We start from the raw sequence: 14800 nt of genomic DNA on the forward strand, positions 1-14800 counted from the left end.
TTTTTAAAGGCCAAATAGCAAGTAGATTCCTGTGTGCAACACTTCCCCTCACACGACATATGTAAGAGATATGTCAGTAAGATACATAAGAGACATGTTAATAAGAAACCTGTAGAGCTTTTCTGATCAGTGGCACTGTGCTGTCTGATGCTTGAGGAATAACTAAAATAAATAGTTCTACCATGCTACACACAAATATTTCCTTTACAGCACCAGAGGCTAGGTTAGTGTGATTTATACACAGTGGCTTAATTAAATACACCATGTGAAACACTCAGCCTCTAGTACGATATTGTAATTAAACCTGTATCGGCAATATCCTAGAATACAATATAGGAAGCAAGGTAGAGTAGCTTTACGGGCAGAAAGGGAACACAACCATTATGAGATGACTAAAATAAGGATGTCTGTAGACTAAGCATCACCTGAGCTTCCCTTTCTCCTCCTTCATATCAGGCTGAAGGGAAAGTGTTCTAACAATAAGGGGCAGGAAACAGAAACCATAGTCACTCTTTCTTTTATTTCTCTCAACAAACATTTATGAGGTGCCAGCCTTTCCTGTGGGTGCCTGGGATTTAGTAAAGGAGACAAAATCCCTGCCCTCGCACCATTTAGTAGGGTTGGCAGACAGTAGAAGGTAAAAACGATATAACAGACAAATATGCCTTTTCAGATGATGTGTTTTCAGGTAATACTAAGTGCCAAGAGAACATATAAAGCAGAGTAAGGGGCTAGAAAGTGTAGGGTGCTTTTTTAGATAGAGGAGTCAGAGAAGCCATCTCTAGTATGTATATTTGAGTAGAAGCCTGAGTGGAAGGAAGAGAGTGAGCCGTGTCCACATTTCCAGACAGAAGAAATGCCAAGTGTAAAGGCCCACACGTGGAAATATAGTAGGCTTGTTGAAGAACAGAAAGGAAGCCATCATGGCTGGAGAACAGGACATGAGGTCACAGGCAGCCCGAGGCCAGATAATGCAGGGCCATATAAACCACAGTAAGCATTTTAGATTCCTTTCTGAGAACCATTTAAATGCCTCAAGCATAATGTTACTGGTGTCTTGACAGTGATATTAGAGAAGGGAGCAATATAAACACCTAAGGAGGAAAACTGAGAAACAACAAAGAAATGGGAAATGAAAGCAGTCGGGATTTCGCAAAAGGGGCTTGGACTTTAATAGTTGGACAGTAGGCACGATTGCTGGGCCACCTTCCAGCATGTGTCCTGGGGGTTTTCATCATTACTTCACAAAGCCCTTTTTACAGTAAGCATTTTAAAAATCCAATATATTGAAGAGTTGCAAACACTAAGAGGCCAAGGAAACACCATTTATAGATCTGCATTACTGAGGAAATGCTTGCTCAGATTAAAGCAATGGGCTCAGGCTGTGAGGCATAGACTTCACTGGCATTCAGTTCAGCCTATGGCCTTAGATCATTTCTGTAAAACATTCACCAGGATTATACACAAAACACAACACAAAGCGCCTCTGGTAGACTAGGGCTGAGCACTAGGGTTTCCCCCAGATGCACACATCTTCCCAAGCACCCTTGCTCTGACAGACGCGTTTGGGGACAGTGTATCAGCTAGGACCATCGATAACATCACACCGTAGGTGATAAACGCAAGGGCTACCAAATTTGCATACTTGCCTCCCAGTTTCCATAAACAGAAATGTGTTAAGTCACAAAGAATGGCAATAAGCAGAGTATCTGATGTTACGAGATTTACACGATAATTAGAAGTCATTATTTCTCAAATGCACATCTTCCCTTTTCCCTTCGCTTCTGCCCTCCTGGTCCACCGCTGCCCTCGCCACAGTGCATCTTTCCACGGTAAAAGCCGTTCATGGAAATCCCTTTCTCACAGCCTTGCAGTGGCTTTCCACTGCTGATGGAATAAACCCCGAGTCTTGTTCTTCATATTGGAATCCCTAAAGTACGGCTCTAATCTACAGGGCACAGTCTTATTTCCTGTCATTGTCACCTTGTATCTTAGGCTGTCACTCCAGTGAACTTTGCTCACTTTCCCCCATGCTCTGAGTCAAATCCCAACTCAGCCCCTAATTGCTATGTAACCTTGGCCGATTTCTTATCCTCCATGTGCTTCCTTCTTTCTCCTATAAAAATGAAAACAATTATACTCATAGGCTTTTTATGAAACTAAATAAGTAAATATACTTAAAACAATATCAGACACATTATAAGTGCGGAATAAATCTGTTATTATTACTATTATTTGTTGATGGAATTTCCTTATTATTGTTTCCTTGGACCAAAAAAAAAAAATTACCTTTCTGCCTCTCTTTTCCTGGAAAATTCCTATTCATTCTTCAAAATCCCACACAAATGACATCTTCTCTCTAAACCTCCCCTAATGCATTGCCTTATTTTCTAGCAGTATCTTCTGTGCTCTAATGACAAGTTGGTAATCATTCTTCAATATCATTATTTGCACTCCATTGGTTAATTAGTAATGCATACATTTTTTTTCCAAGTACTATATAGTTCTTTGAAGATAAGGATTCTCTCTTTCTCATTTTGTATCTCCTAAATCCAGAGTAGGATCTAGAGCACAGTAGAATCTCAATAAATGTTTTGCTCAATCAAATATTTAATCAGTAAGTATGCAAAGACACACATATTTCTCAAATATTTTAAATTTTGCTAGGAAATAATTCAAGGAGATTGAAGACTATAAGGCACATATTTAGTAGATTTAGTTAACAAACCAAGACTAAACTGCATAAGAATAAATGTGCTTCAAATTTAGAGAAAGGACAAGCATGTACTAAATTCATTGTTTTCTTTTTACTCTTTTCCAGTTATCCAGCTTTGCTTTATCAAGTAAAAGTTCCTTTAGAGTATGGACTATGTCTTTTAATACTTTTGCATTCAGATATTAGGCACAAAAGTTCACATTCCATGAACCTTTGTTAAAATGAAGAACGATTTCAAAGATATAAGTAGAACTATATAAGGGGGAAAGGAAGAAAAACATGTCTTCTTTTCTAATACCAAGCCTAATTGAAAGAATATTCCCATGTGCAAGCATGGACAGACAGATAGAGGGTGGTGTTCATCCCCCAAGACATTTACTCTTCATGAGGAGAGTGTAGGGAAGAGGTGGGTGATGGGCCCAGGATGTATTCAAGACCATCACCAATAGCTTTCTTCAGAGAGCATCATGCTGCTGATGATGAAAAACTGATGAGGGAGGTTGGAACATCAGAAAGGAAACAAGGTTGAAGAAGCTGGACATGGTGTAGCAAGTGCCAGTCAACAAAAACAAGCCACATAATCCAGGAAGGATTACAATATGCCTCAGATGCTTTCACCCCTGATTTGGGGTTAGGGATACACAACAGGTTGATTTGAGAATTCTGGCATTAATTTTCCTACTCCCCACTTAGCAAAGTATGACATGTGTTTTTATCCATATTTTCTCATTGCATCTTATAATGAGTATGAAGTCCACTTCTGGGTTTCAGAAGTCAAAAAGAATTTGGAAATTTAGGATGGTGGTTCAATGTCAAAACTGATTAATGAAGTAGATCTACTTGGAAGAAGTTAAAGTAGTTCAGAACATTTTTAAAATATCTGCAACATGTAATATTGAAAAGAACATGAATTTAGCATATTCTTATAGTCAAATGAAACTTTAATGAGATAATATATGTGAACATTCTGGTAAAGAAGTTAAAATATAGGAGGTATTGGGATCCATGTGGGTTGCATGATAATTGTTTTTTCTTGCTCGCAGCAGTGCTCAATTCTATAAGTTGAGTGAATAAAAACAGAAAACCTGCCCTGGCCAGTTTGGCTCAGCGGTTGAGCACCGGCCTGCGGACAAGAGAGTCCCGGGTTCGGTTCTTGCTAGGGGCACATACCAAAAAAACAAACAAACAAACAGAAAACCCTGGGACCAGTTAATAGTGATCATCAGATTCATGCAGGTTTTTCTAAGTCTTAATATCCAATAGAGACCAAAACGCAGATTATAAATATTATATATTATAAATAGATTGACTGAGGAAGAATTTTCCAATGCCTGGACTGTGAAGTAGTGAGAATGGGTACTAAGTGAAGTTATAGAACTACTTTCTCCAGAGTCTTAAAAATGGGGCAGATTTCCATATGTCAAAGATGGAGTAAATATGGTCTTGGTCAAGGGTAAAGGAAGTAATGAGGTAATCACTCAAATTCCTTCCAGCTTTAGGATTGTGTAAATATTATGATTAGTGACAGCACATTGAATATCTACTTTTCCAAGGTATTTTCAAAATAATCCCAGAGTAGGTATTTCACAATTGTTTTTTTTTTAAATTTTCTGTCACTGGCCTACACTTCACAACTTAGGTTTTCAAAACCAGAACTACATGTTCATCTGACCAAACTACGAAATCTACAAATAACTAAAGATAAAAAAAAAATTGTCCTGAGGGTTTAGAAATAAACTGTATTCTCTGAATTGCTAAGCTTCATCATGAAAATTACTTTAATTTCAATGCTGAAATCAAAACAATCCAATCTTCTTAAAAGAAGCCTACTGTCTACTGTAAAGTAATAACATGTTTATAGAGACTTCTAAGTGCATATCTTGGAATTTCTAACTTAAATGCATGGTTCGGAAAATACCAATTGTTGATCGTGAAAGGGTAGTTTCATTTCATCATGACGACGAGGCAAAAATAAAGTACTCGCGATCTTATTTTTTCATGTAACTATTGCATATGATGCTAAAAAAAAAAGCATGTAATTTTTAAGATGACTGAGAAAGTCATTGAAATACATGATATGTGTATATTTTTCAAAAAAATTTTCATTGAATGTGTTATGCCATTAAATTTGACAAATATTAAACATACACTCATATATAACAATAGAAACAAACATACATATAGACATACTCGGGAGCTGAAGACAAACTGTGATCCAGCTCCACTAAGAAACGTAAGAAGGGGAGTATCTCAGTTGGGAGGAGAAAAGGGGTGTAAATGAATCATGGTCATAACAAAAGTTATAAAGTGTGTCTGATGACTAGCGTATTCTTTAAACCTATATTATGTGACATTATACCAAAGTCGTGTGTTTTATTTTTTGGCTATTTGTAGAAAGTTTTTTTAACTTAACTAGAAGATCACTTTGACAGTGTTAAATTACCTCAGGTAGTATTTAATTGTTCTTTTTGTAACTTGCTGCAAGAAAATTTGTATAATGCATGAAGAAAACTGGCTCTTTAATCATTTTAAAATTTGGATTTCTTTTGGGAAAGAAAAAAATACAGTATTTATAGCGCTATGTTCCTAGCACATCAAAAATTTATTCTCGGTAAAAGAAAGGTCAAATTATTATCTTCAGGAACTCTTTAGTACAGAAAATATTACCAAGGTTTGTAAAGATTTACCATTACCTGAAAATTAAATGTCCTTCTGATCAAAATAATGGTTTAATATTAACTCAAGTAGTAAAAAAATATGAGTTTATTAATTAATTGTATGCATTCCTCCTTGATTCTTTTATGAAAACTAATTAACAACATACCTATATACCTTCTCCTACTCAGTTATACTACTTAATTATATGAAAATACACAATTTTCATATAATTGTGGGTAGGGTAAACCATTAGAAAGAGGGCCTCTTTAACTCAGTACATACTTATATATAAGTCTTCTCTTTGTACAAAGGCTAACATTGATAGATTTTGGAAAAACTCATCATGTGTATTCTACAAGTATGAGATTATAGTTAAATAATAAGATTTAATTCATCAAAAAGATGACCAAAAGGCTCTCCAATAAGGCAATTACATAAACAACAGTCCATTGTCAGTAAACAAAAATAACCACATCATTTTGAACTAGGTAGAGTATGTGTTGGCTAAACATGTGGTGTCCGTCAGAGGCAAGCTACATATTTCTAGGGGCAACTTGAATTTGTCAGTGCACTGTGCACTAGATTAAGCAGACAAACATTTCAGAGAAATAGAAAACAGAATTCAAGTAGATATTAATTTCTAAAACTAGATATCCTCGGTTTATAATGTTGGCTGGCAATCTAGTATGCAATCACAAAATCATTGTGTTTGAATTACCTTTAAGAGATACTAGCTCCCTTCATTGCTATGGTCCCTATTAAATAATAACTATAGGGGGACAGATACCCAATTTTGAATGATATCTTCAACTGAAAGAAAATATATCCTTCAAAGAAATCTGCAATGGCATGATTTGTATAATTAAAGTTTAATTTCTGTCGTGTTTTTTCTTACATTTCCTTATTATCTGAGTTTAAGGAAACTAGCCTATTGAATATAGCACATATACTAAAGGTGGCAGGGTCAGTGCAATTTTTAGAGGTGTCCTTGAATTTATTTACTTGGCATTTCCAAGTAAATTGGAAATTTATTATCTTCTATATATTTAAGTCACTTTTTTTTTTTTTTACAAAAAGAGGATCTTTAAAATGATGGCAATTTTAAATTGTAAATAAAACTGACAATGTAATTTCAGAAGTGGGGACTTAGTTTTTCCTTTTCTTAAGTAGTGTAATGATAAAGTCAATAAAACAATAACTTACTAGTTTATACACTACAAACATGGCAATATAATAAATTGAGTTTGACTTTAGACATTATTTTCAGAAATAAATTAGAACTTAGATTAAAACATCTATCTTGTACCAAAAATATTCTACTCAAAACATCATCAACAACCACAAAACAGACAAAAAAAGTCACCCATCACCTCAACAGAGATTAAACAAAAGCTGAATATTTTTGTTTAACCCTCTAATCTTCAATTTACCTAGTATTAGCTAGGCATTTTTATAAGCAGTAATTTCAAAGACTCTCTACAGTTAGAGGCTTATTTTATCTAGAAACAGCTAGTAGCACAGTGATAATTTAACAGACAGTGCACCACGTATTCCTCAGCTGACCCCACTCTCCATTCATTTCACACTTGTGGTCTGTATTATAAACAAAACTCAAATGTTCTATTTTCTTCATTTCTAAATCACTGCTTACTAATGAAAAGCACTGTAGACAGTTCCAAGTCGTGTCTTACCATGTATGAGCCACAGTGAAGCGACGACGTTGCCGAATGCTTTTATTCACCAGCAACTTTCTGAAAAAGCATGGTGAGTTCCTTGGTGAACTGCGTGGAGAAATTTTAGGAGATGTAGGTCTGTTTCCCGGCAGTCTCGGAAGCTCAAGTTCTAAGTGCATTTGCTCCTTGAAAGTCTTTATGCAAACCTCAGATTCACAAGCAGTAAGTTCCTTGGAAGAATCTTTTGCTGTCATGTCTTATGTGGAGCGCTAGCTTTCACCATCCAAAACAAAAACCTCAAACATAGCAGAGACACAGCTGCAGGTTAGAAGGCTGGTACGTCTGCAAACTATTTCCAGTTTAATTTAGGAAGCAGAGGCTCCGAAGCATGAACTGCTTAGAGCCAGAGCAGCATACTCGAAGAATGGCAAGTCAGGCTGTCACAAGGAGCTTTATCAGCCTGGCTTTGCCTCTGAAAATGCGCCAAAGTGTTTCCTATGTCAGTAGCCTCCTTGTGGATGAGGTTTGTCTGCAAGCTACACACTGACACTCACTGAATTCATTCAGTTGAATATATCAACTCATGAAATATTCATAAGGCTTCTGATAAATCCTTTACATGTACAGTTTTTAATCTCATCAGACAAACTGCATTCACCAATGGACAGTAAGCCAAACCTAGTCACTTGTTTTGTCCTCACAAAGGGAAGAACCAGAGCCCGTCAGCATGTGTGGTGTTTAAAGTCTTCATTCAGAATTATCTTGCTCGGTAAATGCACACAACAGTAACTCCACCTACCAAATGCTTATTGGCCCAGGATTATTTAAACAACTGCACTCTGTTTCCCCCTGAACAACACTCCCTATTGCTCAGATTTGCACAAAATTTGTGAAGCTACTGTCTTCACCACAGTGAAAACATTAAATCAGGGATTGTCAAAAAGCCTAGCTAAAACAGCCCCCCAAATTCCACTGCTGAATGAAAGAACTGATTAGCTGAAGTTTTTTTTGTTGTTGTTGTTTTTTTCCTGCCTTCTCCAAAAGATCCAAAGCAGCATCAATATAAAAAGAGTCAGCTCACAGGAAAACATTGGATTTGGTTCATTCCCCTGAGGAATTTAAAGTTAATCTTTATTCCAATAAACATTACCCTCATTCTTCTGTTTAAGCTCATTGTTCATGGTTTGTCCACAACTGCCTCTCTGTTAGATACAAAGTCACTTCTGAAAGCCAACGCTTCCCAGAATGAAAATGGAGGTAATAACATCCAGTTCAATTACAGAATCCAAGGTCAAGAATTATGCATGTGCTTGTGTGTGTGCAAGTAGGTCTACAAACAGTGTTTATCTGTGTGTGGGTATATTTACTTGTGTGTGTGTGTGTGTGTGTGTGTGTGTATTTTGTTCATAAAAGCATGTAAGTGAGACATATGGGCAGGAGAGTCCAAAAAAATGTCTCAAGTTCCAAAGCAGATCATTGTAACCTGAAATTTGCAGCTTCCATATTTTAAAAAGCATGAGGAAGTAAAAAGAATACTGTGGGGCTGGAAATGCACAGATGTCATGAGAAGTCTGTACTGGCGATGACTGCCACCAGGCCAGCCTGATCTCACACAAATTTGACAAAGCAGAACTCGGGCTGGTCAGCAAGAGTGGCAGTTAAGGATTCACAGTAAGACGTCAGTGAAAAAGGGAGACACGTTGGTTTTTTCCTCTATGGTGTGAGGACTTCCACCTTTATAAAGTCATTCGTGTATGTCATATACTCTAGCTGAATAGCTAAAGGGCTGAATGAATAAGAGCAGACTATGACCTATATGAAAGCACAAATTCCATACCAGCCCTTGGGATAATAGGAAAGTTATAAACTCCTAATGTACAGGTACTACCTTGGAAAGACATAAAAATTTCAATAATAAATTAACTATATATCATGAACTAATGCAAAATCATGGAATTTGACCACTGAAGTCAATTACCTTGTTCAGGTCATTTCAAAGATAAAAACAAAAAACAAACAAACAAAAAAAAACAGTCCTAGAGAAGTTCAGTGACTTGTCCAAAGTCATATTTGTAGTTGATATTAGAGCTAAAGCAAGAACCCCGGCTTTCTGGCTCCCACTTGAGTGTTCTTTTATTATATGATAAGAAGAGCTCAAATAGTCATTTTGTGCAGCTAGGTCCAGGACATATTCTTTATATATTTGAAGATATTTTAACTGCCCTAGGTTGTTAGTAATATCATGGGGGAAATATGGTTAATGCTGTCTATCATTTACTGCATTATGAAAACAACATTAGGACTTTTCTCCAAAGATAATGTGATTTAAAGCTGGGACACAAGAATATGTGATATCCTGCTGATATTCACAGTGACTTATTTGAAAGACAATAAAAGAGCAATTGGAAGTCACTAAAGTCTTTTTCGTATTCATTCTTTAAGGCAGCCAAAATACAGTAGACATTTAAAATTTTTTTCTCCCCAAATTATTGCAAATTTCTCAACTCAGATTTCATTGTATCTAAACTGGAGTTCACATAAGGAAATGTTGACATAAACTTACTTAAAGCAGCAGCATAATGGTGCAATTATAATTACCTTCCGATTCTTATTGTCAATTTATGTGACATTACGTGACATTTCACATTACTCTTTTCACTCTGCCTACTATGACAGGCAATGTCCCAGTTAAAGAAATGTTGAGAATAATCCTAAGAAATAAAATTCTCAAAATATGTAAAGTTTGTTAACTCTTCCTACTCTAGATAACATTTAGGAAATACTCAAGACAATTGAAACGCGGCACTTAAAAGATATCAGACTACTACATTAAAGTCTGAATCAGTCACCTCTGAGAGGAGGAACTTCATGTTTACAGATAAATACATAAAAATTTGTTTCTAGACTCAAGTTGCCAAAGAAAAACTAAACACTGTATTCAATATTAAAATCAAAGATGAATCTTGACAGTAGAAAACAGGAGATGGTATCTAAGAAAGAGTAAGCAAAATCACAGTATAAGAAAATAAATTCCTGCTTTATTTCAGCCAAGAATATAGTGTTTTGAGAGAGAGAGCCAGGAGAACAGTTGAAAAAGCCAAGAAGAAAGTAACAAGAGTTCATGTGCCCTTCTGACTGCTTAGAAAGATGCTAAAGAATCAAAGTGAAAACCTTCTAATACACATGTGATGCTTAACTCTTGACACCTCCGAAGGAGAAATGAGTAATTCTGAGTCAGGTTTAAGTGTGCAGATAGTTGTCCTTGGAAATTATTTGAGAATTTCAATAATAGCTATGTCTCCTCTTTTAATAATGAAATTCCTGGTATCCACATCCATCTAAGCAACAACAATTTAAAAATTATCATAATAAAATATTATTAGAGAATACCATTAGAGAATGAGTAGAGTTATATGTTCAATAACAATCACTAAGGTGTCATTTATAAGTACTATGAAAAATTGATAATTTTTTATTTTTCATTAAATTGAAATGGAAAGCAAATTAAGTAAACCAAAGAAAATGATAAACTTACACTGCAAATAGAACATTGTCAAAAATTGTTTAAGTAATAGCAGTGCCATCAAATTATTTCAAATAAAAATAGTTACATTCTTTTTCATTCAATACATTTCAGTCTTTTAAAGTTAACCTATAATAAATTTTCTTGGAACTAAGACTAATTTTTAACTAACTGTCAATATAAAACTGTCATTTAAAGGCACAAAATGCAGATTCTGTAAATACAAAGCTGGATATTTCAGAAGACAGAGTTTATTCAGGATTTTCTTTTTAAAGAGGAATAGATTTAAGACTATCAATATAGACAGAGCTAAATTATTGTTGTTTATGGCTATTTTTATATCACTACCCAGTTCTCTTTTTCTAAAACAACACACCGTCTGAGCACAGCCATTAATCTCTATTCAATTAAAGATACATAAGTTCTATTAGTCAGACAAGGTAATAAGTGAATATGGATCCCCAAAAATACAACAGCTTCTTTGAACAGAACACCCACTTACCGTGGAGAGTAACTTCTCCCAATTTCTCAATTTTAGTTTGAAGAAATGGAACTAGAGATACATTCTAATAGGATTGAAGAAATATAACATTCAACTGAATGAAAAGAGTTGTCTTACCATCTTAGGAAAGAACAATGAACTGACTACTCTTAAGAATTAAGGAATTATAGAGAAGTAGTTTACATTTATTACATACCTACTTGTGCCAGATATTGCTATGAGCATTTTAATATACATTATTTCATTTGGTGTTCATTGTCTGTAAACATATCAGACAAGTACTATGGAAGACCTTGATGGATTTCCCCATGATACTAAACCATGATGCCCGTTAGGGCTGGGCTGAGTCTTGTTCATTTCTAACAAGACAAGAAAAAGCTAAAGGAGTTCATCACCACCAAACCAGTATTATATGAAATGTTGAAGGGTCTTCTTGAAGGAGAAGAAGAACAAAAATATGAACAATAAAATGGCAATACATATATATCAACAATTAAATTTACAAAATGAGTAAGCAGAACAGAAACAGACTAATAGATACAGAGAACTTTTTGTTGCTTGCCAGATGGGTGGGGGGTTGGAGGTTGGGTGAAAAAGATGAAGGAATTAAGAAGTACAAATTGGTTTTTAGACCGATGAACCTCAAAGGGAAGGGGGGAGGGAGGGCGGGATGAGATAAACCAAAGAACTTCTATGCACATATGCATAACCAATGGACACAGACAATAGTGTGGGGAAGGCAGAAGGGGGGTGGGGTTGGAGAGGAGGGAGGTCAGTGGGGGAAAAAAGGGGGAAACATCTGTAATACATTCAACAATAAAGATGTTCAGATTTTCTGCAAATTAAACAAATAAAAACAAAATAAAATATGGAATAGAGTCTGGCACAGACTAGATACTCAGTAAATATTTGTAGGCTGAATATTCATTATTTTGCCCATTTTCAGATGAGAAAATTAAGACATAAAATTGTATAGCTTTTAAGAAGTTGAACATACATCAAGCTTTTTATAATGTTAGATATATACTGAGACAAAAGAGAGAATGCATGCTCCCAGAGTAGTCAGACATGTCACTAAAAGTGCATCCTCACAGTACTAAATGTTCTTGAGTCATAAATGTTCTAGCATGTGATTTTTATAAGATGATGTGAATGCTACACCTTATCCACATAATACTACTTTATTACTTATCATTAGTAAAATGGTATTTCAGAAAGAGCAGTTTTAACTTGTGCCAACTAGCAATGTCGCCTGAATCCTAAGGGCAGGTGGAAAGCTTATACCTTAGATGCTTAAGTATAATATCATATGGTCCTCAGAGATGGTCCTATTCAAGAAAGAAAAGCCTTCCAGTGACTCCCCATTACACTCAGAGTAAAAGCAAAAGTCTACTCCATGGCCTAGAAGGCCCTCTAACTCTTCTCCACCCTTGTCTCAGCAGCTTTCTGAATTCACCTCCTTCTACTCTCCCACTAGATCTTTCTGCTCCAGCCTCACTGGCCTCATTTCTGTTCATTGAACATGTGAAAGTTTCTTCTTCCCCAAGATATATGTATGCATGGTTGGTCCCCTCATCGCTTTCCAGGGTTTGCCCAAATATACTTGCTTGATGAATTCTTCCCTAATCACCCTGTTTAAAACTACAATCTCCCCCATTCTGCATTATTTTTCTTCATAGTACTTGTAAACATATGTGCTTATTGGCTGGTTTATTATTATTTATTACCTCTAGAATTTAAGTTTCATGAGAGCAAAGACTTTGTTTTATTCAATCTTATAATCACAATTCCCAGAATGGTACTTGCCATATTGGAGAGTAGATTTTTTTAAGGAGTGTAGGGAGTGGGCAAGTATCACCAAGAATTTTATAGTCCTCAACCCATGCTTTATTTATTTTTTTTATTATTATTTTTTTTTATCCTCACCCGAGGATATTTTTCCATTTTTTGTACAGATAGAGTGGGAGGGAGAGAGAGGAAGGGAGAGAGAGTGAGAAACATCGACGTGAAGGGACACATCGAGTGGCTGCCACCCGCACGACCAACCAGGGCCGGGGACAAACTGCAACCGAAGTACGTGCCCTTAGCGGGAACCGAACCCGGGTCTCTCCGGACCGCAGGCCGAACGCTCTAACCGCTGAGCCAAACTGGCCAGGGCCTCAACCCATGCTTTAAAAAAATTTCCTCCACAGTTCACCCTCCATCTCTAGCAACCATCAATCTTTTCTCCGTATCTATAAGCTTGTTTTCTTTTCAGATTCTACATAGAAGAGAGATCAATGATATGTGTCTTTCTCTGTCTGACTTATTTCACTTAGCATAATGCTCTCAAGATCCATCCATGTTGCATTTTATTTGCATTTCCCTGATTATTAATGAGGCCAAGCATCTTTTCATGTTCCTGTTGGCCATCTGTATGTCTTCTTTGGAAAAATGTCTGTTCAGATTTCCTGCAAATTTAAAATTTTTTTTTTCTGTTGACTTGCATGAGTTCTTTATATATTTTACATATGCAGCTCTTATTGGATATATGATTTAAAAATATTTTCTCCTATTCAGTAGGATGTTTTTTTATTTTGTTGGTGGTTTTCTTTGCTGTGTAGAAACTTTTTAGTTTGATGTGGTCCCACTTGTTTACTTTTGCTTTTGTTGCTTTCATTTTTGGTGTGAAATTCAAAAAAATCATTGCCAAGATTTAAAAAAAACAATTGTCAAGGAACTTACTGCCCATGTTTTCTTGTAGAAGTTTTATTTTTGGGGTCTTACATTCAAGTCTTTAATTCATTTTAGTTAATTTTCATGTAGAGTATAAGAGAATGGCTCAGTTTCATTCTTCTGCGTGGGCTGTCCAGTTTTTCCGGCACCATTTATTGAAGACTGTCCTTTCTCCACGGTACACTCTTGACTCCTAGTCATAAATTAAGTGACCATATGTGTGGAATTATTTTGGGGCTTCCTATTCTGTTCTATTGATCTATGTGTCTGTTTTTATTTTATTTTTATTTTTCTTTATTAGTTTTTAGAGAGGAAGGGATAGAGAGAGAGATAGAAACATTAATGAGAGAGAACATCAATTGACCACCTCTTGCATGCCCCCCACTGGGGATTGGCCCACAGCCTGGGCATGTGCCCTGACCAGGAATCGAATCAGTGACCTCTTGGTGCATGGGTCAATGTTCAACCACTGAGCCACACCAGCTGGGCTATGTGTCAGTTTTATACCAATATCGTAGTGTTCTAATTACTATGGTTTAGTAATATAGTTTGAAATCAGGGAATATGATGCCACAAGCTTTGTTCTTCTTTCTCAAGATTGCTTTGGTTCTTTAGGATTTTTATGGTTCCATAAAAATTTTAGAATTATTTGTTCTATTTTATTTTTTTGAAAAATGCAATTGGAATTTTGATAGAAATTGAATTGAATCTGTTAATTGCTTTAGTAGTATGGACGTTTTAACAATATTCTTCCAATCCATGAACATAAAATATCTTTCCATTTATTTGTGTCTTCTTCAATGTCTTTCATTAATGTCTTCTGGGTTTTAATATACAACTCTTTCACCTTCTTAGTCAAATTTATTTCCAGGTAATTTATTCTTTCTGATGTAATTGAAAGTGGGGTTTTCCCCTTTATTTGTGTTTCTGATAATTTGTTTTTAGTGTATAGAAACACAATAGAAATTTTTGTTTTAATTTTGTATCCTGCAGTTTCACCGAATTTATGTATT

The 14800-nt window shown here is 35.6% G+C and overlaps 1 protein-coding gene across 2 annotated transcripts in view; it reads right to left on the minus strand.

Moving 5' to 3' along the window:
• Positions 1–14800, minus strand: part of PDE4B (phosphodiesterase 4B) — a 430432-nt gene that overhangs the window by 347387 nt on the left and 68245 nt on the right. Inside the window, exon 1 of one of the 2 annotated variants that reach the window (XM_036257550.1) lies at positions 7066–7473. The exons of the other annotated variant lie outside the window; for it this stretch is intronic. Within the exon in view, the coding sequence (XP_036113443.1) occupies positions 7066–7301 (236 nt within the window). The 5' untranslated portion in view covers positions 7302–7473. Of the gene's footprint in view, positions 1–7065; positions 7474–14800 lie in introns of those variants that run through there. 2 annotated transcript variants of the gene reach the window in all.

This window comes from Molossus molossus, unplaced genomic scaffold (genome assembly GCF_014108415.1).
Source record: "Molossus molossus isolate mMolMol1 unplaced genomic scaffold, mMolMol1.p scaffold_m16_p_12, whole genome shotgun sequence".
In the NCBI taxonomy this organism is placed as follows: Eukaryota; Metazoa; Chordata; class Mammalia; order Chiroptera; family Molossidae; genus Molossus; species Molossus molossus.